Source organism: Hoplias malabaricus, chromosome 11 (genome assembly GCF_029633855.1).
Source record: "Hoplias malabaricus isolate fHopMal1 chromosome 11, fHopMal1.hap1, whole genome shotgun sequence".
NCBI lineage: Eukaryota > Metazoa > Chordata > Actinopteri > Characiformes > Erythrinidae > Hoplias > Hoplias malabaricus.
In genome coordinates, this window is record NC_089810.1 from 9715343 (window position 1) to 9740442 (window position 25100).

The following is a 25100-nucleotide window of genomic DNA, read 5'->3' on the forward strand; positions in this document are numbered from 1 at the left end:
AGACATCTTAGTGCTATTATAAAAGAGTGTGAAGCTGAGAATTAAGCGTCACAATAAATAAATATAGACAACGAAGGAAAAAATGCACCAAAACTGGACATCTGAAATACAGAGAATTTTATTGATTGACGACTGGGTCAAATTTACATTTAGAATTACTTAGATTGTAAAAAGCAGAAACACTTTATAACGCTGAACTTTGAAATTGTCTACATGGAAAAATACAATTAAAATAATGCCTTTCAATTAATTGTATTAATTATATTTATATACATAAAAATGTATGCTATTAATATCTGTAAAATTGTTGCGGGGCATTCCTGCAGACTAGGAACATGACCTGGACACTGCAATTTCTTTCTCTTTTTCATGGCACAATTTAATAGCTGCGTAGCTGAACAAAAGTAGCATTTGCCAGGCGGCCAAAGACATTGGCCCAAGCCTTCTGCTCAGTCTCCTGCCTCTCGGTTTCTTGCTTGCGGACCTGGTAGGCTGAGTAGACAATCCCCAGGATGAGGGTCTCAAAACTGGACTCACTGAAGATTTGTTCTTGATCCTCCAGACCGTTCAGCAGCTCCTCCAGGGCTGGTGCAGTCTTAGGTATGTTATCATTTATAAGGGTTATAAAAGCCCGGCCCTGCCTCATCGAGGCCATTTCTTGGTCCCTCATGGCAATGTTGTTGTCCACGTCGATCACAAGTCCACTCAGTAAGAACTAGAATAAAGAAAGGGGTTGAATTTATCTATTATATATTTATCTCTTGACACAAATATGTATTTCGTCTTCAATACATCAACTAGCGTTGGCACTGCTGTCTGAATTACATTTTTCATTGTGGTACGCATGCCATAATGAGAGTCAACAGTTTGTAGAGACACCTTATGATTAGTGAATTCAGGTACACTTTGGTGATGTAGGCATTTATTGGAGCATATATATATAGACTTTAGTCTACATTTAAAAACCTGAAACAAAATGGGACACTCTGAAGTATCAAGCCCACCAGCATATGGCTGTGGAACAGTGGGAGTGTGTTCTCTAGATTAGTGAAGCACTTTTCATTGTCTTTAAGATGAGCTGGAATGGTGTTGTCGATTGTTACTAATCATCCAGCATCAGAACCTGACGCCACTAATGCTCTTATGCTATGCTAATGCTCAAAAGATACTGAATCAGGTGTCCACAAACTTTTGGCCATATAACTCCATAAGAACTATATATATATATATATGGACACAGTCATAGATGTGAAGCACAGTGCACTCCTTGTGGAGCAGTTAGTAAGTGAGCATGTTAAATAGTTGAATGAATGGGAACTGCAATTTAAAACTGTAAGTTTAAAACAATGCTGAGAACTGTCTGCCCCCTCTCCCTCCTCCCCAGACCAAGTATGTTCCCAGGTCGATGAAAACTGGTCCTAAACGAATGAGTGCAGGAAAGGTTCAAGAACTTTGGACCGTCATATCTAAAAATAAATTTTCAACAAATTTTCACAGAAATCTGTACATGATTTCAATAAAACATCTATCTAGGCTAGGAAAAGGCAAAAAGTGAATGAGTCCCTGCTGGTTTTACCAGCTTCATGTTTGACTTTACATTTCCTCCCAAAGTGTTTCACTAGACAAGGCTGATGTTATCTTCATGAGTTTTTCATTCCACCTTAAATATAATTTAAGCAGGAGAAAATTTGCTTCATATTCAACATTTATGGATTCAAAACTGTAGTTCCACCTGAAATGGGTCAGTTATAAAGCTAATATTACTTCTTATTTGAATTTTCTGTTCCACCTTAAATAGATGTTGTAGACAGCTTTGGAAATACTCTTACTCCTCACTTTCTTCGTTTAAAACACACAAACCATTGAGTTTACAATTGTCTCTGGTCGTAGAGCTTTTTATAAAAAAAAAAAAAAAACATGGAGGGTAGGTGAATTGGCTTCTGAAATAACTGTCCTGGTTTGTGAGTTAATGAGTGTGTGCCCAGATATGGATTGGCGCTCTGTCCTGGGTGAAGTCCTAGTGCCCGATGCAGTCCTCCAGGTGGACGGTCGTTTCTGGTCGAGAGTACGCTGTGCGCGTTTGGCTGCCGCTTCTCGCCAGTGTGTGTGAATTGAGCGTTCTGAACAGTGTAGATTGTAAAGCGTCCTTGGGTATCTAGAAAGGCGCTATATAAGTGTAACTAAAGATAACTAAAGATGCCAAGGCTTTTAAGGTCCCAATTCACTTGTTCACTTCCTTGGTTGAAGCATTCTGTGTTATTCTGTGTTACGCCTGGCAACCAAGGGTGGGCAAACAGTGCTTGGGATTGGGCAGTGGGTGGGATCATAGACCGAAACACCAATAGAATTCCACTCTGGGACAGACACTCCTCATAGGACAACAAACTGGCTGCAGCAGTGCTATCAGAAATGGCAGTGCTTGTACTTTGCATGTTTCCTTAATCTCTGATAGCACACAGTGGCCATTTTATGATTTAGTACAGTGCATTTATTACAGCAGTTCCTAAATGATTGCGTAGGTATGAGTGATTGTGTGAGTGCTTTAAAGGCCAATTCCATAAGGTGCTTCACATCCAAAAATAAATAAATAAATAAACATTTACAAAGTGGAAAAATAAAGGTTTCCTGCCTCAAACATCAAGTTAGCATCACTGACAGATCTGATGAAACCTGGGCGTGTAAGGCCTCCGTGTAGAACAGCAGATACATCTGCACAAAGATCAAAACAGGATTAGTGCCTGGTTTACTTAAAGTTATGCACAGTAACTCCCTTTCATATTGTCTAAGATCTATACAAGAGTTTCTGAAATGAAAAACGTGCAGTTTGCAGTTAATTTTGGAATTTGAGGAATGTCTCTGGCTGTATGTATGTTCAAAAAAGCAGCACAACTGAGCTTATAATACACAGTAATAAATCTGATTATTATAAAAAGTGCGTCACATTTGCAGCACTCTTCCCCTCACACTGTAGAAATACTACGCTTCAGCAGCTCCACCTTTCAGTTTCTTAAAAAATATCTTTCATGCAAATCAGACACAGAGAAAACAGCAGCTTACCTGAGATCTTCCAAAACTCCCTGAATGCAGCAAGACATACGAAAACTGAGGCGAGTTTAAATAACAGCATTTTTGACAATGCTATGAACTCCAGAAAACATCTGCCTGAAATCAACAGCTGGCCAAAAGAAGAGGGATTTTTAGCAGGATATCATTCAGTTTAAGGACCGCGGAGTGTGCTTCAGCCGCTCTATTTTTGCCTCGCATTCTTCCACCTGTGGAAAATGAGATTTCAGGCCAGCTCTTTTCAGAGCTCAAAACCAGGAACCTACAGCAGGCTTGAATTCAGGTCTGATTACTATATAACATGCTTAATATCTCCTAAGTGTGGTTTGCTATATCCATGTGTTGGGCAATGACTCCAACAGCAGCAATCTCACTAGTACAATTTTAATTAATCGTTTAAGAGATCAGATTAACGTTATAGAAGCTAAATTATACTAAACAGGTGTAATGCAACCCCCACGAAACAGCTCCACCACGTCAGTCTGTAACTGTAGAAAGACAAAGTGTACCTACAGGTGCTGGTCATAAAATTAGAAAATCATGAAAAAGTTGATTTATTTCAGTAATTCCATTCAAAAAGTGAAGCTTGTATTTTATACTCATTCATTACACACAGACTGATATATTTAAAGTGTTTGTTTCTTTTAATTTGATTATTATAACTGACAACTAATGAAAACCCCAAATTCAGTATCTCAGAAAATTAGAATATTGTGAAAAGGTTCAATATTGAAGACACCTGGTGCCACACTCTAACCAGCTTATTAACTCAAAACACCTGCAAAGGCCTTTAAATGGTCTCTCAGTCTAGTTCTGTAGGCTCCACAATCATGGGAAAAACTGCTGTCTTGACAGTTGTCCAGAAGACGACTGTTGACATCTTACACAAGCAGGGCAAGACACAAAAGCACATTGCTAAAGAGGCTGGCTGTTCACAGAGCTCTGTGTCCCAGCACAATTATAGAGATATGAAGGGAAGGAAAAGATGTGGTAGAAAAGTGTACAGGCAATGGGGATAACCGCACCCTGGAGAGGATTGTGAAACAAAACCCATTCAAACATGTGGGCGAGATTCACAAAGACTGGACTGCAGCTGGAGTCAGTGCTTCAAGAACCACCAACACACAGATGTATGCAAGACATGGGTTTCAGCTGTCGCATTCCTTGTGTGAAGCCACTCTTGAACAAGAGACACGGTCAGAAGCGTCTCGCTTCCAAAAAGGACTGGACTGCTGCTGAGTGGTCTAAAGTTATGTTCTCTGATGAAAGTAAATTTTGTATTTCCTTTGGAAATCAAGGTCCCAGAGTCTGGAGGAAGAGAGGAGAGGCACAGAATCCTCGTTGCTTGAGGTCCAGTGTAAAGTTTCTACAGTCAGTGATGGTCTGACAGTGATGGTCATCTGCTGGTGTTAGTTCACTGTGTTTTCTGAGGTCCAAGGTAAACGCAGCCATCTACCGGGACGTTTTAGAGCACTTCATGCTTCCTGCTGCTGACCGACTTTATGGAGATTCAGATTTCATTTTCCAACTGGACTTGGCACCTGCACACAGTGACAAAACTACCAGTACCTGGTTTAAGGACCATGGTATCCCTGTTCTTAATTGGCCAGCAAACTCCCCTGACCTTAACCCTGTAGAAAATCTATGGGGTATTGTGAAGAGGAAGATGCAATACGCCAGACCCAACAATGCAGAAGAGTTAAAGGCCACTATCAGAGCAACCTGGTCTCTTATAACACCTGAGCAGTGCCACAGATTGATCGACTCCATGCCACGCCACATTGCTGCAGTAATTCAGGCAAAAGGAGCCCCAACTAAGTATTGAGTGGTGTACATGCTCTTACTTTTCGTATTTGTTTTAGTTGAAATATTGATGAAGTCATTTTGTTTGTTGTTTGGAGATTTTTTTAGCTTTAACACCTTTTTTTATTTATTTATATAGATTTTGTTTTGTAAACCACTTTGGATATTCAAATTTGATTTGTCTGAACAGTGTTATGTAAATAAAGATTGATTGATTGACTGGTTATTTGATTGATTGAGTGATTGATTAATGCTATCCAATGAAGAGCGGCTTGGGATCCGAACGAGTCAACTCTTGTTTGTGAGTCGGTTTTGATTGATTCGACTCCCTGACGGTTCGGAGCTCTTTGCTGCAGTGCAAGTCCTCCAGCCCGCGGCGGCAGAAGTGAGTCAATCAGAGGCTCTCACAAAACACACCAGCATCCACCAGCTTCTGCTTTTTTCAAAACAACAGCACGTTTACAAGAAAGTCTCCTCTGAAAGTGCCTGGGCCGCAGATACACCGGAGGCCGGTAAAACTTATACACCACTGCCCGTCTGCTTAACCTCCACCTGCGCCGAGAGAAGCGCAGGGTCCGCTAATAAACTACTGGAGCTAATAACGTCTCTATTGATAGCAGCTAGGAGGCTAAAGAGCGGCAAGCAAACATGACACGACCGCGTGTTCCAGCCTCAAAACACATCTTAAGTTCGTGAAGACTCATACAACAGCAGTGAGTTGTGTTGTCTCGTCCTAAATGCTGTTGTTGCTGTTGTACCAGTAAATTTAGTCGTTTAATTCAGCAGAGACTCGACCAAGTTGTGCGTCTCCCACTCACCACCACGTTTCCCTGCACCTGTTGGAGCATCGTTCTTGTGCAGCTATAAGGCTATAAACTTTTCCTGCTGAAAAAGGGAGACGCGAACCTCACTCAGCAGATGCCATGGAGCCTGGAGAAGACTCGGGCCTCAGTGTGGGAGGCTCGTCCGGAGAGGAGAACTATTTTCAGGTACTGAGGGGTGGGCTGATCCGCACTGTGATACCGATACTGTATGATTATTTTATTTCACGTGAAAACTTTGACAGTAATAGATACTAAGTCTCAGAGAACATGGAGGAAGCAGTTACAGACAATGAATGAATGAAATGTACTTCATGCTGTGACTTAATTTAATTCTATACTTCATATTTATATACGTATATATATAATTATGCCTGCATCACGCACGTTGGTCATCACATTTATTGCTGCTGTCATACTACTGCAATAATGCACAGCTCCTTTTATGGCAATGCTGTCTGCACAAAACAACACATGAATATTTACTGCCATACTCTTTGCACAATACTGGTAATAACTACCTAATATGTCTAGATGAGATATGTCATAGGTTTCTTTACATACTCATATTTATAGTTATGTTATATGCCTAATATAAATTATATATATATATATATATATATTCCCGCTCCGGGTGACTGTCTGTGAGGAGTTGGTGTGTTCTCCCTGTGTCTGTGTGGGTTTCCTCCGGGTGCTCCGGTTTCCTCCCACGGTCCAAAAACACACGTTGGTAGGTGGATTGGCGACTCAAAATTGTCCGTAGGTGTGAGTGTGTGAGTGAATGTGTGTGTGTCTATGTTGCCCTCTGAAGGACTGGCGCCCCCTCCAGGGTGTATTCCCGCCTTGCGCCCAATGATTCCAGGTAGGCTCTGGACCCACCGCGACCCTGAATTGGATAAGCGGTTACAGATCATGAATGAATATATAAATTATATAATATAAATATAAATATAGCTTAATTATATGTATGTTCTTGTTGTAGTGCGGCACGGTAGTGCAGCAGGTAGTGTCGCAGTCACACAGCTCCAGGGACCTGGAGGTTGTGGGTTTGAGTCCCGCTCCGTGTGACTGTCTGTGAGGATTGTGGTGTGTTTTTCCTGTGTCTGCGTGGGTTTCCTTCGGGTAACTGTCTGTGAGGAGTGTGGTGTGTTCTCCCTGTGTCTGCGTGGGTTTCCTCCGGGTGACTCTCTGTGAGGATTGTGGTGTGTTTTTCCTGTGTCTGCGTGGGTTTCCTTCGGGTAACTGTCTGTGAGGAGTGTGGTGTGTTCTCCCTGTGTCTGCGTGGGTTTCCTCCGGGTGACTCTCTGTGAGGAGTGTGGTGTGTTCTCCCTGTGTCTGCGTGAGTTTCCTCCGGGTGACTCTCTGTGAGGAGTGTGGTGTGTTTTTCCTGTGTCTGTGTGGGTTTCCTTCGGGTAACTGTCTGTGAGGAGTGTGGTGTGTTCTCCCTGTGTCTGCATGGGTTTCCTTCGGGTAACTGTCTGTGAGGAGTGTGGTGTGTTCTCCCTGTGTCTGCGTGGGTTTCCTCCGGGTGACTGTCTGTGAGGAGTGTGGTGTGTTCTCCCTGTGTCTGCGTGGGTTTCCTCCGGGTGATTGTCTGTGAGGAGTGTGGCGTGTTCTCCCTGTGTCTGCGTGGGTTTCCTCTGGGTGACTGTCTGTGAGGAGTGTGGCATGTTCTCCCTGTGTCTGCGTGGGTTTCCTCCGGGTGACTGTCTGTGAGGAGTGTGGTATGTTCCCCCCGTGTCCGCGTGGGTTTCCTCTGGGTGCTCTGTTTTCCTCCCACGGTCCAAAAAACACACGTTGGTAGGTGGATTGGTGACTCAAAAGTGTCCGTAGGTGTGACTGTGTGAGTGAATGTGTGTGTTGCCCTGTGAAGGACTGGCGCCCCCTCCAGGGTGTATTCCTGCCTTGCGTCCAATGATTCCAGGTAGTCTCTGGACCAATCGCGACCCTGAACTAGAGGAGGGTTACAGATAATGAATGAATGAATGAAAACTTGTTGTATAATATTTTTTATAAAATATATTATACTTTATTTTAATTAATAGCCTATGGTGTATTGGAAGACTAGGAAAGTAAGATTTTCATTGTACAGTGTAACTGCCTGTTTACTGTGTACATGATAATAAAACATTTGAATCTTGATTCTTGTAAGCCCACTTTTACAGATATAGGTGTCTTTATTGGCGACATTAGTCCTGCAATGGTTTTCACAGTATCAGAAAACCCAACAGTGTCCCCTTCCCTATTTTCAGGGCTATACCTTCATTGACCGCTCCCACTCAAGCCGTGTAGTGAAGAGCATCATGGACTTGTGCCTGGAAGACGGTCTGTTTGCGGATGTCATCATCACAGTAGAGGGCAAGGAGTTCCAGCTACATCGTCTGGTGCTGTCGGCGCAGAGCAGCTTCTTCAGGTCCATGTTCACATCCAACCTCCGAGAGGCCCACGACCGCCACATCGAGCTTAAGGATGTGAGTGCGTCTGTCTTCCAGCTGCTGGTGGACTACATCTACCACGGCACCATCAAGCTGCAGGTGGAGGACCTGCAGGACACCTACGAGATGGCTGACATGTACCAGCTTACTGCCCTCTTCGAAGAGTGCTCCCGCTTCCTCTCAAGAACTGTGGAGGTCAAGAACTGCTTGCAGGTGAGTCCCAGGGAGAATAACGGGTATGGTTTGCTTTCTTGTGCTTAGTTGACTGACTCAGCCATCTCTTTCAGGTGATGTGGCTAGCAGACAGACACAGTGACCAGGAGCTGTATACGGCGGCAAAGCACTGTGCTAAGATTCACCTGGTGCAGCTGCACCAAACAGAAGAGTTCCTCAACCTGCCTTTGCGTCTTCTCATGGACATCATCAAAGGTGGGCTGTTGACCAGGGCTGATTTGAGTATATAAACTATCAGTTACAGACTGCTGTCCATCTTTTGTTCTCCATGCACCGTTAGCCTGTTTTCACGTTGTATTTCAATGGTCAGGACAGACAAAATGCAGGCATGATTTGGGTGTTCATTCCCAGCGCTGCAGTGACAGTTTAGTGTGTGTGGTGCTTATAGGAGTGGATCAGATACAGTAGTGCTGTTGGATTTTTTTTAACAGTATCTACTCCCTGTCCACACACACTAAAACATCAGTGTGAATGATCCTCCTGTGTGAAAATCATTCCTGCTTTGTGGGTTTCCTGTGGGGGGGTCCTGACCATTTGAAGCACAAGATGACCAATGAGTGTAAAAACAAGTAGGTCTTTTTAATAAGGCACGTATATTATGTTGTTACATATATTCTCTGTAGAGAGGTATGACTAATAACTACTAATATCTTAGATGGTGTTCCAAGCTCCCAAAATCCAACTGCAGCAATCGACTCCTGGATAAATCACAACAAAGTGGAGCGAGAGGAGTTCTCAGATATGCTCTCTGACAGCTTAAAGGTGGGTTTAATTCAGATATTTCATATTTAAAAATCTTTAGAAACGTGATTCTTTCGCTATTTCATATCTGTTCTATTTTCCACATTTAGGAGATCGGTGAGAACGTGCACATTTACTTGATAGGCAAGGAGGACACACGCACACACTCGCTGGCCGTGTCCCTGCACTGTGACGAGGACGACGCCATTAGCGTGAGTGGCCAGAACAGCTTGTGCCACCAGATCACAGCAGCGTGTAAGCACGGCGGTGACCTGTATGTGGTCGGTGGCTCGATTCCGCGCCGCATGTGGAAGTGCAACATGCACACCATGGACTGGGAGAGATGTGCCCCTCTTCCTCGTGACCGACTTCACCACACTCTGGTGTCTGTGGCCAGTGAGGATGCCATCTACTCATTAGGGGGTAAAACACTTCAGGACACGCTGTCCAATGCTGTTATCTACTACACGGTACGGGACAACATGTGGACTGAGACCAGCCAGCTGGACACAGCTGTGTCAGGTGCCGCTGGGGTCAACCTGGGTGGGACCATCTATCTGCTCGGTGGGGAAGAAAATGACATGGACTTCTTCACTAAACCGTCTCGCCTCATTCAGTGCTTTGACACAACCACACAGAAGTGCCAGACCAAGCCATACATGCTGCCTTTTGCCGGCTGCATGCATGCCACTGCCCACAAGGACTTGATCTTCGTTGTGGCTGAAGGCGACTCCCTGGTGTGTTACAACCCACTGCTGGACAGCTTCACTCGCCTGCGCTTCCCAGAGGTGTGGAGCTGTGTGCCCTCGCTGTGGAAGGTGGCCAGCTGTAATGGCTGCATTTACGTCTTCAGGGACAAATGTAAGAAGGGAGACGCAAACACCCTAAAGCTGAACCCCGCTACTTCTGTGGTGTCTGTTATCAAAGGAATCAAAATCCTCCTCACAAACTGGCAGTTTGTTTTAGCCTGATGTTTAAATCATACATGTAAATGTTTACAGGGAAATAATGGGGACCACATGGACTCTAAGCCTTCAGATTGCAGTGATGGTGAGGAATGATGATTGTATTAGGGAAAGCAGTAGCGCAAAACAGAGATTTTGTGCTTATGCTTTTGTGTGACAAGCTTTATACAGTCGTGCAGTGTGTTACACAGTGGCACAGGGTGCAGTTAGACCAACCAAATAGTGTCAGATTTCCAAGGAACTATGTTATAAGTTGAGTTTTGAGTTTTTGACAGTGAGGTTAGAATGCAGTTAAACTGACTTGCATATCAGTGCATATTATTTTCAACACATATCATCCATATTAATTACATTCTTTTGGCTTGAGAGTACTGAACAGAACCAAAATGTTAAAGATGGGCACAGTTTCTCTCTACAATCAGTACTGACAATCTGCTACTGATTCTAACTTAGAATAATGTCTGAATGTAGTGTTATTTTCAAACTACTACAACTCTACTATCTGACAAGAAATATAAATAGCTACCAATATCACATTAAAGATGGGTTCTGTGTTAAACTAGATATGTTACTGGAATTGTATTGGACTCAGCTTCCCCATCCCCAACCCACTATTAATTATCTGCAAAAATTAGCCCAGTTTCCACAGTCATCGATAACAGGGATGGGCACAACTGTTCAATTAATTTAGAAGTTTGATTCAGAAACTGACTATTAAATTAGGATAAGCAAATTAGATTTTAGATTCATATTTAAGTGTCATATCTGAATTCTAAACTGCATCAGAGGGCACTGTAAAACTTAAGAGGCCTTAACAGAGGTTCAGTTCTGTTAAGAAAGGAACAGAAACCCAGCTAGTGCAGTTAGCATAATGCTACGTCAGAGCAGCAGTTAGCCAGATACCCATAGGCACCATCAGAGACAGTATAATATACAAGGCAGCACTCCTCCTCAAGTGGCTTAGTTCTTGCCTCAACCCGGAGCACATCAACATGAGCTAAAGGTTATGGTTATCTTACCATGGTAGTGCTACGTTTAGCTTATTTGTACTGTTTAGGGTTAACGTACAATGAATGAATAATAAATAAAATATAGAAAAGGGAAGAGCACCTGTTTCAGACTGCTGTGCTGTTGTACATGTGTACCCTGGAGTTTCTATTATCAATTGACTATTAATGGAGTAAAGCCATGAAAAATTGATTATCAAAGTTTACCGATAGGTCCTTTTCTAGTCATTTTGCCATCTGTAATAGTTTTACCTGTAGAAAAAAGTAATATTCCAGTATTCTTACTTTGAAAAGTATGATGAATATGGACATTGCTTTTTTTCAGATACTGAGTATGCCTAATAACATAGCAGTTCTACATACCAAAGTTTTGTTTCTGTGCAATCTACAGTGTCATTACAAACACATCTGAAAAGGTAATGGGTAGAACATGTAAATGTAAGTTAGCTACACTCTCATCACGGAGTTAGATCTTCTAACATTTAACCAGTACAACCATTATTACCAGATGTAGCAAACCAGTAAGGCTTTTCATATCAGAAGAAGGAGCCAGAGCATGAGGGTGAATCATATATTCCTCACAGTGAAGGAAAGGCCCTCAGAAAGTCTACATATTATCAATGTTCTGTTTTTCCTGTGACGTACATATCCTCAGTGACTCTTGATGGTAGTGAAGACTTTTGCTGATAAAGTGAATACTTGTTCTACGGCTTTTGAAGCCACCAACTTTTTATGACTTTCATCCTGTAATGTCCCCTTTTGGCCAACATTTACATTAAATGTGAAGTACTGATTCTTATTGCTTTGTGTTTCAATTGGTTGATGTGCTCTGCTCAGACTGGACATGTTGCCGAATAATCTTCCTGATCAAGTCCCCAGGTTAGAAAATACAGAACAAAAATGTTGATGTGGATTGGTCTTAAAAACACTGAACTGTACATTACAAAACTAATGGCTGCTGTGCCTCATTTCAGTCTGTGGAAGTGTGGTTATGTCTGCACTGCACACAACTCACCAAGTAAGAATCTGAGTTGTTGTTCCACTTTCGTTTGCTACCGTGAGGGGTCACCACACTGGATAAACTGATCCACACAGACAGCTTGGCACAGGTTTTACACCAGATGTCCTTCCTGACGCAACCCTCCCATTCCAGCCGGGCTTGGGGCCAGCACCAGGAGTGCACTGACCAGCACAACCCCAGTGGGCACAATGAACTCCACACAGACTATGAAGCACTCCACATTGACTATGCATTTACATTAATTGTTTATAGGTGTGTCCCACTTTTATTTAATGACACAAAGCACTCAAGCTGATGAAAGTATTTTAACAAGACAACACAACCCCAATGTAAATTTGTACAAAAGATTTGCTTTAAGTCTATCACATCCATTGAGAATCTAAAATATTGTGTCAAAGAAAGGACTTTCAAAAATTGAATAATACTTAGCATAGTATCAGAAATCTGCTTAAATTTGAATAGTGAGCAAGTACTTAAAAAAAAAAAATATATATATATATATATATATGTGTGTGTCATATATATGTGTGTGTCGCCCTGTGGGGGACTGGCGCCCCCTCCAGGGTGTGCTCCTGCATTGCGCCCAGTGATTCAGCGTAGGCTCTGGATCCACTGCGACCCTGAATGGGATAAATAGTTTCAGACAATGAATGAATGAATGAATATATATATCCGGAGCCTGTATACTCAGAATCACTAATCGCAAAGTGAAAACACAACCTGGAGGGGGCACCAGTCCTTTGCAGTGTGACACACACTCACACATTCACTCACACCTATGGACACTTGGTGGAGCCAATCCACTTACCAAGGTGTGTTTTTGGACCGTGGGAGGAAACCAGGGCACACCTATACAGACACAGAGAGAACACACTGAATACCTCACTCGAACCTACAACCCCAGGACTCTGGAGCGGTGTGACAGCGACGCTACCTGCCATGCCACACTAATCCATATACAACAAATTCTAAATGACTCTGAAGAACTATTTCACCTGCAAAGAAGTCTTTAAACATACATATGGTTTTCTATTCATGGCTCTAAATAGTCTTTTATCAAGAACCCTATTTGTTTTACTTCTATGTCTCTACTATTATTTGCAGTTGTAAACAATGAAGACCCAGATATAAAGTGGCGTCTCAAACTTGCTCCAACAATCAGTGTCTCCAGAGCTGGAAGCTTGAACAGACGTTCTCCAAATCTACTTATTCAATTAAATCAAGAAATCTGCCGTCGAATAGCACCCCATAAAATTAAAGCCTAGACTCTCGCTTGCACCCACCATCCAGGAATTGTGTTATGACAAAGACGTGCTTTACATCCTCTGAAGATTTATCTTGGGAAAGGTAACCCATCTTGTGAATGGCAAGGCGATAAAAGGACCTATTTGTATCCTTGAGGCAAGGCTGAAAAGGGACAAGGAAAGAAGAGCACGAAAGCCAGCTTCAGCTGAGAGCTTGACGATTCGATCCCATTGATGTGTTTCAAGAAGCAGTGATACTGTAACTCAAGACGAATACCACGTCCGACTTTGTGAACTATTCTAAGCATCAGTTGCTGACACCAAAGCGGGGGGCTGAAGGGGGGGGCGGCACATATGCGCCTTAACAAGGCCCACCCACAGGAACTTGCCAGCCAGTGTAAGGAGCATTTGACTTGCTCTCTCGATGTTGTGAAATATCTGTCTGTTTATAGCCCCCCACTTGCTGAGCCCAGATTCTTGCAAATGTATCTGAACACCTTTGTTGGGGCGTAGTTGTGTACTGTTGAAAACAGTGGTGTAAACATTTGATGAAAGAGTGGGTGTAAGAAGGTGAAGTGTAGAATTTGAGGTGGGAGGAGGGACGGGGCTGGCGTCTTTTGTGACCTTGGGTCTTTTCAGAGACTGAAGTTGGATTCCAGCAGGGACACATGGTTCAGACTGACAAGGCCATCTGCTGCAGCGCCAGCCCAGGAGAGGGAGGGAGGGAAGAGGTATAGGAAGGGAAGGGGGCCAGTGGACACAGAATTCCTCCCACTGGGGTGTGGAGGCAGTAGATATTCTGGGAGATCACTGCCAGCACCTTGGACTGGGACGTATTCCTTCAGCGTCTTCGAATGTTGCTAAGAACACCTAAAGCTACAATGCTGGCTGTTTGAGAAGCTCAAGGACTAGTTTTCAATCGAAGGAGTACAGATGACTTTTTTGAGGTTCTCTGCACTTTTCCAATGGTGATGAGCAATGAGGATATTGGCTCTGGGGTTCTCATATGCAGTGGATCCACTTTCTCCCTCTTCTCTCTGCACCCCAAAGCTGAGAACGGTGGATTAAAGTGGCTGGTGGGTGCAGAGACCTGGCGTGGATTGTTCTCCTTTCAACTGCTCCTCCATTGTCCAAACAGCACAAGGAGAGGGATTGCATGCTTGGGCTATTTCTGAAGGCCGAAGAGCCAGGTGGATGAGTATTTTTATGAGGCTCATTGTTGTAGAGATGGGACAGGACCAAACAAAGCAGCAGATTGAGAAAGGGTTGAAGCTTTACCAGTCCAATGAGACGGACAAAGCACTGCACGTCTGGATGAAGGTGCTGGAGAAAACTTCTGATCCCGGGGGGAAGTTCAGGGCTTTAGGTTGCCTGATTACGGCCCATTCAGAGATGGGGAAATACAAAGAGATGCTAAAGGTAAGCTGCCTGGCAAATGGCTAACATCTTATTATTATTAATGAGCGTAAAATTAAGAACCTTGATACTTTTAGGTGTTATTTGAGGCATTTTATATATATATATATAAATAATACTAAATAAATAGTTCAACATACACTATTTATGATCCAGGTCAAATTTTTAATGTTGTCTGAAATTGTTGTCTAAAGTAAAGAAATTATACTCAAACATTTGAAAACTGTGAAATATGAATTTCCAAAATACTATATATTTATTATGGTTTGTTCAGATATTCCAGAGTTATCACTGTTCTTTGATTCAAACTTTAAAAACGAATGCTAACTTGCTAACGTTGCGTATGCTAACGTTGGATAACATTTTTGAGGTAAAGTTTATGAAACATGTTGTTGGGCTATTTTTAATTTGTGTCTTCCGTAGGAAAGGGGTAAAGAGAGCCTCATGCGAAACGATCCTCCGCTCGGTGCAGCTTGTTGACATAAAGTTCCTTACTCACACAGAAACATGCTTTGCTATGTTTAGTGAGAACTTCATTAGCAAGTTAAAACAGCTAAAGAACATGAACTGAATAGTCATCAGTGACAAACAAAGCAGTGGAAACCGTAGTCACACTTTTCTGAAGAATCTAGACTATCTTTACAGGCCACTACACGACTGAGAGGGCAGTTCAGTTCAGAAATAATGTAAAATCACTAATTTGTAATTCTCAAAATGTAAATTGATTCTGAAAGCTTTAAAAAAAAGACTCTGAAGATGACGTATGACACTGGTAATCACATTACTTCTCTTTGGGGGACTGTTTTTCTTATAATTTTTAAAGTGTGTACAATACAACGAAGTGCAGAACGCTCAGAAGCACTCAGAAGTAGAAGTGGGTCCATATTTCTGGATCCATAACTGCCTCAGGGTATGAGTAGGATCAAGTCCCCCTTGAGTGCACATCTGCATTCTTCAGGATGGAAAAAGACCTTGGTTCTTAGAAGTTAACCCTAGCTTCCAAAACAAAACATACGTAGAATAAGATGCGTATATTACATTAATACAGATTATAACAGTGCATCAACCCTTTCATGATATCAGAGTCAACACGTAAAGAATTTTGATGATGAACTCTTGTCTCCAGGGATACTGTAGTGTGTTGCATGCGAGACTCAAAGTTGGCTCACAGATAACATGTATAAATAATACTAGAGCTTGCATAAGAATATCCTGCTGGTGCAACCGCTCATAAAATGCTTGGACCTACGCTGCTGTCCCTGTCACTACTGTGGTCAGACCAGTGGCAAAATGTGTAATTCATTTTGTGTTTCTCTGTCATCTCCTGCACTAACGTCCATTCCACCATCAGTATGCTCTGGCTCAGATCGACACAGCTCGAGAGATGGAGGATCCAGATTACCTAACGGAAGGCTACTTGAACCTGGCCCGCAGCAACGAGAAACTCTGTGACTTCCAGAAAACCATTTCCTACTGCAAGACCTGCTTAAACATGCAGGGCACCACCGTGAGCCTGCAGCTCAATGGACAAGTGTGTCTGAGCATGGGGAACGCCTTCCTAGGCCTCAGTGTCTTCCAGAAAGCTTTGGAAAGTTATGAGAAGGCCCTGCGATATGCACACAACAACGACGACAAGATGCTGGAATGCAGAGTCTGCTGCAGTTTGGGCAACTTTTATATTCAGTTGAAGGTATGATCCATAAAATACACATGAACATATTATGTTCTTCTAGGTATAGAACTGATTTTGAATTGCTTTGTTCATAACTTATGAAACTTAAATAACGTTAATTTACAGTAGGGATGTCATGTATCGTATTTAATATCAATAATGAAACTAAACACTTGTATCTTGTATCACAATTTGTTTAAAAAAAATAAAATACTGTGCTATAAATCTAAATGTAAAATCCATCCATCCATCCATTATCTGTAAGCGCTTAACCAGTTCAGGGTCACGGTGGGTCCAGAGCCTACCTGGAATTATTGGGCGCAAGGCGGGAATACACCCTGGAGGGGGCGCCAGCCCTTCACAGGGCAACACAGACACACACATTCATTCACATATACTGACACTTTTTGAGTCGCCAATCCACCTACCAACGTGTTTTTGGACTGTGGGAGGAAACTGGAGCACCCGGAGGAAACCCACGCAGACACAGGGAGAACACAACAAACTCCTCACAGACAGTCACCCGGAGGAAACCCACGCAGACACAGGGAGAACACACCACACTCCTCACAGACAGTCACCCGGAGGAAACCCACGCAGACACAGGGAGAACACACCACACTCCTCACAGACAGTCACCCGGAGGAAACCCACGCAGACACAGGGAGAACACACCACACTCCTCACAGACAGTCACCCGGAGGAAACCCACGCAGACACAGGGAGAACACACCACACTCCTCACAGACAGTCACCCGGAGGAAACCCACGCAGACACAGGGAGAACACACCACACTCCTCACAGACAGTCACCCGGAGGAAACTAAATATAAAATGAAGCGCTTTATTTAACATCCTGTCAACTTACCTAGCTCAAAATGCTCAGTTGTTGACAATGCCTGAAATGTCCTAAATGCTACCTACTGAGGCAGTACTCTGAGGAAGTAATATGTTAGTTTGTGTATAAATTTAATGATCGTATAAAAAGCTGTATTTTCTCCATTTGGACAATTTTTTAAATTAGCGCAGCTGTATCCTTTGTTGCTTTACATTTCCCTTAATCCTGTCAGCAGCACTCGCTTAAGCAAAACAGCAGGGCTAGCTCTGGGTCCAGCTAAATTTCTGTAGAAATGTATGCTAAGTTACATCTAGGTTAATACATTATTTCTGACTAGAACTACCCAGAGCCATCACAGAGTTTTCAATCAGTTCTTTCCAAAAGCTGTAATTAGCAAATGTTAGCGTATTGCTATCACTGCAATGTTATAGTGACTTGCTGCCTCCAAAGCCTGTCTAAAACATGATTAAAATGCTGATTTCTAAAGTACTGACTTATGAGACAGCACAGGCATCCAGGTACAAGGTTGCTACCTTTCGGTTTGGACACAGCCAAACACTCTGCACCACCAGTGGAATACAGAGGCTCATAGTGCAGAACTGTACTCAGTGTGCAAAACTGGATTTAAAAAAAAACAACAACAACACACACACAAAAAAACACCAGAACAGATCTGCACTACCCGAGAACTAGGCCGAAGTTTCTACGCTGCAGTAATTCATGGTTAAAATAGGAACTGCAGATTACATGGCAGAACAAATTGCTGACATGTAAGACGCAGTGTATCAGCAGGCAAGCCAAGCACAGCATGCAGGTCCAGATATAGGCTTTTGTACTCACCTTGACACTAGAGATTTGTAGTGTTTAATCCCCTGTATCCCCAGAACAGTCGGCTGTAATGAGTGTGTGACAAAAAGGCATGTGGAGAATGGACTCCTATGTCAAAGCCACCAGAATATAGAAAATGCACAATCCCTATCCCTTTTTAACAGTATTTCCTCACTCCAGCTCCACCTCGCTGGCACAGATGAGTTGTTCCCGCTGAAACACAGCTGATTCTGATTCATTAACTAACATTATTTCTTGTATAAAGAACAACTGAGCGGATAGTATTTGCACCATCTTCTTCTAAACACTTTCAATCATTTATCTATAAAGAGAACGGTCACCAAAGACTTTGTCGTAGACCCGTGTGAATGAATGCATGCTATTTGCTCTTTCAGGATTATGAGAAGGCCCTGTTCTTTCCTTGCAAAGCGGCTGAGCTTGTGAATGACTACGGAAAGGGGTGGAGCCTGAAGTATCGTGCCATGAGCCAGTACCACATGTCTGTGGCCTACAGGAAGCTTGATCGACTGCCAGACGCTATGGAATGCTGTGAGGTACAAACTAGTGGGGGATAAGACACATTAGAGCCGGAACTAATATTATTTCCGTAATTAAATAACATTATGAATCATGTTTGAATAACAGACTAATCTAACCATCACTCTTTCTCCAGTTTATTTTTACTCCCTTTGTCTCAGCACCACATACCCAGCTATCACCATGTCCTATGATGTCTTCAGACACATTTGTGAAGACATTTTAAAATAAACATGTGCATATATTGTCAGTGCATATCAGTACAACAGAATCAACACACACACACGTGCACTAAGAGCAGCGAGCACCCGCAGTGGTGAGCAGGCACCCCAGCACCAAGGCGCATTTAGGGTTTAGATGCCTTGCTCAAAGGCATTTCAGCTGTTATTGTTGAAGGAACTGTTCCTACACTCACCTCACCCCATTTCCTGCCTGTCCCAGGGTTTAAATTGCAACCCTTTAGACCCAAGAGTGCCTCCAAAGACAGCTTGGCATTAATAAACAATGGTATATGTTCATGTAGTGATCCACAGAGTGAATTATGGGTAGGGCGACCAGATCTGAGATGGTGAAAAAGTGGACACGTCTCCGGGGGGGGTTGTGGACGACTACTGACGTGCAGACTGACCAATTAAATGTTTACAGAGAAGGTTATCGACCAATAACGGTAGCTCTACAGTCAGACCGTCCAATCAGAAGATTTTAGGCTACTTCACCACGCCCCCTTCTCACTCAAGCGAACCAATCGGAGTAGGGGAGGGCGGGACTAGTTTGTGAACGAAACTTCTCGAAGTTCTATGTAAGCTCTAGAAAAACAAAATCCCGGACGTTTGTGAAATTCCGCCCGGACATTTTTTTACGTCTAAAAAGAGGACATGTCCGGGTAAAAGAGGACGTCTGGTCACCCTAGTTATGGGGCACTATTAGGAATTTATGGGTCTTAAAGTTAAAATCACCCTGGATTTCCACTTTACAATCTGGACCGCAGTAGGAGTAAAATAGCTGGTGTTTTTAAGTGTCCTAATAAGAAAGTAGGGATTTAGGATACAGCCAATATATTGGTGTAGTAAAGAGTGGAGCAGGCAAAGCCATATTTACTTTAACGCCTAATTGAGTGAATTGTTTTAAATAATTGTGTGTGTCTCGCCCTGTGAAGGACTGGCGCCCCCTCCAGGGTGTATTCCCGCCTTGTGCCCAATGATTCCAGGTAGGCTCTGGACCCACTGCGACCCTAAATTGAATAAGCGGTTACAGATAATGAATGAATGAATGTGTGTGTGTCTCATGAACACTGCTTCCATAAGCAATGCCATTAATGCTTGAATGACTATGTTTAAACTCTCATTAATCATTGAAGCCATGAGCACTACATCAAAGCCAGCATTTACAAAAGATTACCGCCCAATTGCAAGACAGTGAGGTCATTTTTGTGCTGTCATCATCTGCTCACAAGAGTGACACAACATACTGGTAGCAAGAGATCAGACAACAGAACAGACCATCTCAATATAGTTATCTACTTGTAACTTTAAACCTTCGCACACAGACGCTGGTACCACAGCTTGCATCAGTAGTCACCTGAGCTTTTACGAGTTGCAACAGCTTAATCCCACTGGCTGCCATATGTTGTTCATATTTATCAGTCCCCTTGGCACAACCCTGCCCTCCAAATCTATATTCTGTACTCTCTTTGTCTGTGTGAGCAAGAACCAACAACTGACAGGTGCAGCTGTTTGTAGGAATTGTGCCAAATCCTCCCTCCAAGCCATAACCAAACCCACCTCCTTTACTATAGCTGTTAAAAATATGTCAAGTCAAGGGCCCTCTGCAGTGCCGAGGTGCTGTCTGAGAGGAGTGATAATGAAGAGCTTAGCCCTCAGCCCTTCTCTGATGACCCAAAGAGCAATGTAGCAGAGAGTCATCACTTCGGACCGCAGGAGTCACAATGCTCTGCCACTGGGGGGGACAGACGTCAGAGCGGCGCATTCCTCGGTTATAGTAGTGTTACAGGAGGGGTCAGATTTCAGCTTCCATGCAAGTGGGAAGAGGAGTGAACTGCTGAAAAAGTCTTAAAATGGAGAATGCTTTTAAGAGTTGGACTGTGTTCTGTGGAGTCATAAACGATGCCAGTGCTGGGGAACAGAAAACACCTTTAACACCTTCCCACAATAACCCATGTCATGTCAAGAAAAAACAGCTTGGGAACAGCTTTATCAGGTCCCCATTATGTGCTGTATTTATCTGAGGAACAGGAATGTGGGAACAAGGACCCTGGAAGGGCACATGTGAATATCTGGGGGAAATAGGACCCTGGGAATACAAGAATGACTACATATCTAATTAGTCATGACAGGTTTAGTATGCTCAGTTCCCTTTTATAGTTAGTTTTACACTGGATCTACAGTATTAATGTAGCCAGCAATTAAATGTAAACACTGCAGGCCTTATATCACACAAAGTGTGATAGGTTTCTCATCTGATATACCTACCTTACATGTTGTAACTAATTAAAGTGGACTGAAGTACGTTAAAGGTGTCTATGATTGTGGGGAACTGCAGTTCACTCTGATTTGTTTACGTTCAGAAGCTCCACATCTTTTAAAGGAGCAATATGTAATACTGACACCAAGCGTTTAAAATCTGAAATATTATACAGTTTCAAAACAGTGGAGAGAGCTGTCTGCCTCCTCCCCCTCCTCCCCAGACGTGAAGCTCGAACAGGTTGCCAGTTTGAGGAAAACTGAACGAACAAGAGACGAGTTTAAGAACTTGGGCCCTAATAGCTAAGAAGAATGTGCCATAATCAACATATTTACACAGAAAAGTGTTTATCATTTCACTAAAACATCTACCTATGCAAAAAAGTGAATGTGGCCACCATTCCCCTGCATTTACAAGCCTTTTCTGTCCGTATCCACCTGAAATATTTAGATTTGACATGGCTGGTGTTACTTATCGATTTTACTTTTCAACATAAATGTCGTTTAGAAGGCCGATCTCATCCACAATTTTTGGAGTCAAACATTTCGTTCCACCTTACGTGTCGTTTTTTTGGCCGACACATAATTGCGTCACTCATCAGGTTCTTGTATTCTCTGTTCCACCTTAAGATTCGAAGCTAGCGCTAGGTTTATAAACACAACTCTGTTTGAAACACTTCTCATTTCCCATTTTATCAATTTAAAACACATCACCAAGTGTACATCATTTCACTGAAACATCTACCTACTAGAGAAACGCTTATCACACACCCTGGACATTTTAAACTCATTTGTAACTCTACTAAAAATTTTGGTTTGTGTTTACTTTCATGTGGTTAGCGCTGTCTCAAATTTAGAGTGGGTTCCTACCTAAATAATCTGAAACGGCAAAAATAAGTCAGTATCACGCACCTTAGGAATAAAGCAATATCCTCAACCCTTTTCGAGATTTTCAACGTTTGAAGGTCTCCCTCAGCTCTTTCTCTGCCGTAAGCCGAGAGAGAAGGAGTCTAGCATGTCTGACCAAGACATTCTTTTTACTCCCAGGAATCAATGAAGATTGCACTGCAGCATGGAGATCGTCCTTTGCAGGCCATGTGTCTCCTGAACTTTGCTGATATTCATCGCTGCCGAAAGGATGTTGAGGTAAATTCATTCAGGTCCATGTAAAACTTTTATGAATTGTTGGCATATCATATGAGCACCTGTGCAGTTCTGTGCTCAGACCAAAGACGATGTATGTGTGTTTGTTGGTTATTGATTATCTTTTAAATTTCCTTCGATGCTGGTCTCTTGCCACGTCTTTCTGAGAATTTACAGGATCTCTCTCCAGATCTACTGCTCAGAGATGAAGAGCTATAGTAAAATGTGATTATTCCTACTGTTCTCTCACCTCTCCAGAAAGCATTCCCTCGCTACGAGTCTTCAATGTGTATCATGACAGAGATCGGCAACCGCCTGGGACAGGCATCCATCTACTTAGGGGTGGGGAAGTGTTGGCTGCTCCAGAAGGACCACGACAAGGTAAAATATTTTTATCCATCCATCCATTATCTGTAACCGCTTATCCAATTTTAGGGTCACGGGGGGTCCAGAGCCTACCTGGAATCATTAGGCGCAAGGTGGGAATACACCCTGAAGGGGGCGCCAGTCCTTCACAGGGCAACACACACTCACACATTCACTCACACACTCACACCTACGGACACTTTTGAGTCGCCAATCCACCTACCAACGCGTGTTTTTGGACCATGGGAGGAAACCGGAGCACCCGAAGGAAACCCACACAGACACAGGGAGAACACACCACACTCCTCACAGACAGTCACCCGGAGGAAACCCACGCAGACACAGGGAGAACACACCACACTCCTCACAGACAGTCACCCGGAGGAAACCCACGCAGACACAGGGAGAACACTCCACACTCCTCACAGACAGTCACCCGGAGGAAACCCACGCAGACACAGGGAGAACACACCACACTCCTCCAAGCCCCTGGAGCTGTGTGACAGCGACACCTACCTGCTGCACCACCGTGCCGCCTTTTTATATTATATACAATTTTTAAAAGTAAAAGTATTGGATTGCTCATTGTTTCTGCTCTCCTTAAATGAGATTACATTCGGTTCAAGACAGTAAATATTTAACATACAAAAGATCATAATAATTACCCATTTTAAACTCTCCTTAGGCCCTGGACTCCTTTCAACGTGCATACGACCTAGCAGAGGCAACTGGAAATAAGGTGTGTAGTGCCTCTTTCTGCAGCCTTTTCACTCAGGTGCATCCCAGATATGAGTTCTTTTGACTCCACATCAGCGTCACAGCTTGCCTTCACATGCTGCTGATTCTGTGTGCTTCTCTAGCTTGGTTCCCTGAAGGTGCACTGCCTGACAGAGGGCATCTACCGCAGCAGGGAGCAGCAGGAGGAGCTGAGGGAGCAGGTGGTGAAGTTCCTGCAGTGCGTGGAGGAGCTGGAGCTCTACTGCGGCATGTGTGGCGAGTCCATCGGGGAGAAGAACCAGCAGCTGCAGGCCTTGCCCTGCTCCCACATTTTCCACCTTAAGTAAGTGGCCCTGTGGTGCTCATGCCAAGTCCATGTGCAATGAGTGTGATTAATATATGCAATCCTTCCTGATCATTCACGTCTGGTTAAACAGGTGCCTGCAGACAAACGGGACTCAGGGATGTCCAAAATGTCGGCGTGCTTCTGTGAAGCCAGGATTTGTATGATGTTCAACGGATGGTCACCTACTGAGATAAAGACTGCAATGATCTCTAACAGGAGACACAGAATCTGGGATTAATACCAAGACTGAACCAGTGAGGGACATAGCGCTAATGGAAAACTCCAGCGGTCAGAATCAAGTGAAACACTTGGCGAGGTTAGACTTCGCTGAGTCTTGACTATCACTGACTCTGTCCTCTGTCTCTACCCTGGATGAGGTATCGACAGTAGCCAAAAACGCCGTGGGAGTCGAAAGGTGGTCACCGCAAATATCATCTTCTCAATAGTGCTAACATGGTATGGATCATTTTTCCATGTATTTTGACTGAGGTAGAATTTGATCTTTGTATCTGTACCTGCCTGTACCTGGCAGTTACATACTTACAACATGAATGGATGGTGCTGTTTGTCAAACTGCGATGACCTTGCAGGTTTTCACATGCCTAAAATCTACCTGTTTAAAGCCTGTATGTACTTTGTAATACACAGGTTTATTATTAAGAAGATCAGGCAGACTGAGGTTGGTTTAGTTTGTAAACATATCTATTGATATATCGTTTTCCATCTTTCAGTTTCTAAGCTACGGAGAGTGAGTGGGGGCAGTTATTAGAGTAGTGTATTAACTAAGACAGTTTTGTCATTTTATTCAGACCCCAGATGTGATTTTCTTAACAAATTTAAAACGTAAATTTAAAAAATTTATTAGTTTTCAGATTGGTTTTATATGACGTTGGCAGACACTGGTCAAATGTTTCCACATCCTTAAAGAATGTGCTGTATTCAGGCCAAAATCTCTTAACGTACTAACGTATTATCAACAGCAACTAGAGATTTCATAAATAGAAGTATATTTCGTATTATTATTATTATTATTAATGTCATATTATACTTTTCTAAACTGCAGGAGTGTAGTATTTGAAAGTGAGCTATAACATGAGCCACGTGTATTTTTTCCATTTCTTTTTATGTAAGTAATTTTATTTCTCCAAATAATTAATCAATCATTTTGCTTTGTTGTCGATTTTATTTTATTCTGTTGTCAAATCTATTTCTCGATAATTTATTTGAATTTCATGCATATAGAAATAATTTAAGCAGTGTTCACACTCTACAGAACATCTACCGCAGTGGTTCTTGATCCAGTCCGTGTCCGATAGGCCTTACGTTTACTGTAATATTTATTTTTTGTGCACTCCATACGCTAACACACCTCAGGCTTTCATTAGAAGAGTGTGAGAGCAGCCACCGCATACGCTTTTGATAT

General features: G+C 42.9%; 3 protein-coding genes across 4 annotated transcripts; 2 read left to right on the forward strand and 1 right to left on the reverse strand.

Moving 5' to 3' along the window:
- Window positions 1-198: 198 nt before the first annotated feature.
- On the reverse strand, window positions 199-18205 carry LOC136709863 (protein FAM180A). 2 transcript variants are annotated; one of them, XM_066685404.1, is made up of 3 exons: window positions 18101-18205; window positions 2630-2709; window positions 199-715 (listed from the first exon to the last, which is right to left on the reverse strand). In XM_066685404.1, exons 2-3 carry the CDS (start codon window positions 2636-2638, stop codon window positions 380-382), a joined length of 345 nt encoding a protein of 114 aa, XP_066541501.1. In that variant the 5' UTR covers window positions 2639-2709; window positions 18101-18205; the 3' UTR covers window positions 199-379. The 2 variants fall into 2 exon arrangements, with proteins under 2 accessions (XP_066541501.1, XP_066541500.1); XM_066685403.1 differs by lacking the exon at window positions 18101-18205 and adding an exon at window positions 5685-5783.
- On the forward strand, window positions 5251-11850 carry kbtbd4 (kelch repeat and BTB (POZ) domain containing 4). Its single transcript, XM_066685401.1, has 5 exons — window positions 5251-5855; window positions 7940-8335; window positions 8410-8551; window positions 9012-9118; window positions 9208-11850. The coding sequence occupies exons 1-5, from the start codon at window positions 5790-5792 to the stop codon at window positions 10066-10068; spliced, it is 1572 nt and encodes a 523-aa protein (XP_066541498.1). The 5' UTR covers window positions 5251-5789; the 3' UTR covers window positions 10069-11850.
- rapsn (receptor-associated protein of the synapse, 43kD) lies at window positions 14181-24095 on the forward strand. Its single transcript, XM_066685402.1, has 8 exons — window positions 14181-14753; window positions 16102-16440; window positions 18484-18642; window positions 22153-22251; window positions 22507-22629; window positions 23300-23353; window positions 23475-23674; window positions 23769-24095. Exons 1-8 carry the CDS (start codon window positions 14529-14531, stop codon window positions 23839-23841), a joined length of 1272 nt encoding a protein of 423 aa, XP_066541499.1. The 5' UTR covers window positions 14181-14528; the 3' UTR covers window positions 23842-24095.
- The last annotated feature ends 1005 nt before the right edge of the window (window positions 24096-25100 follow it).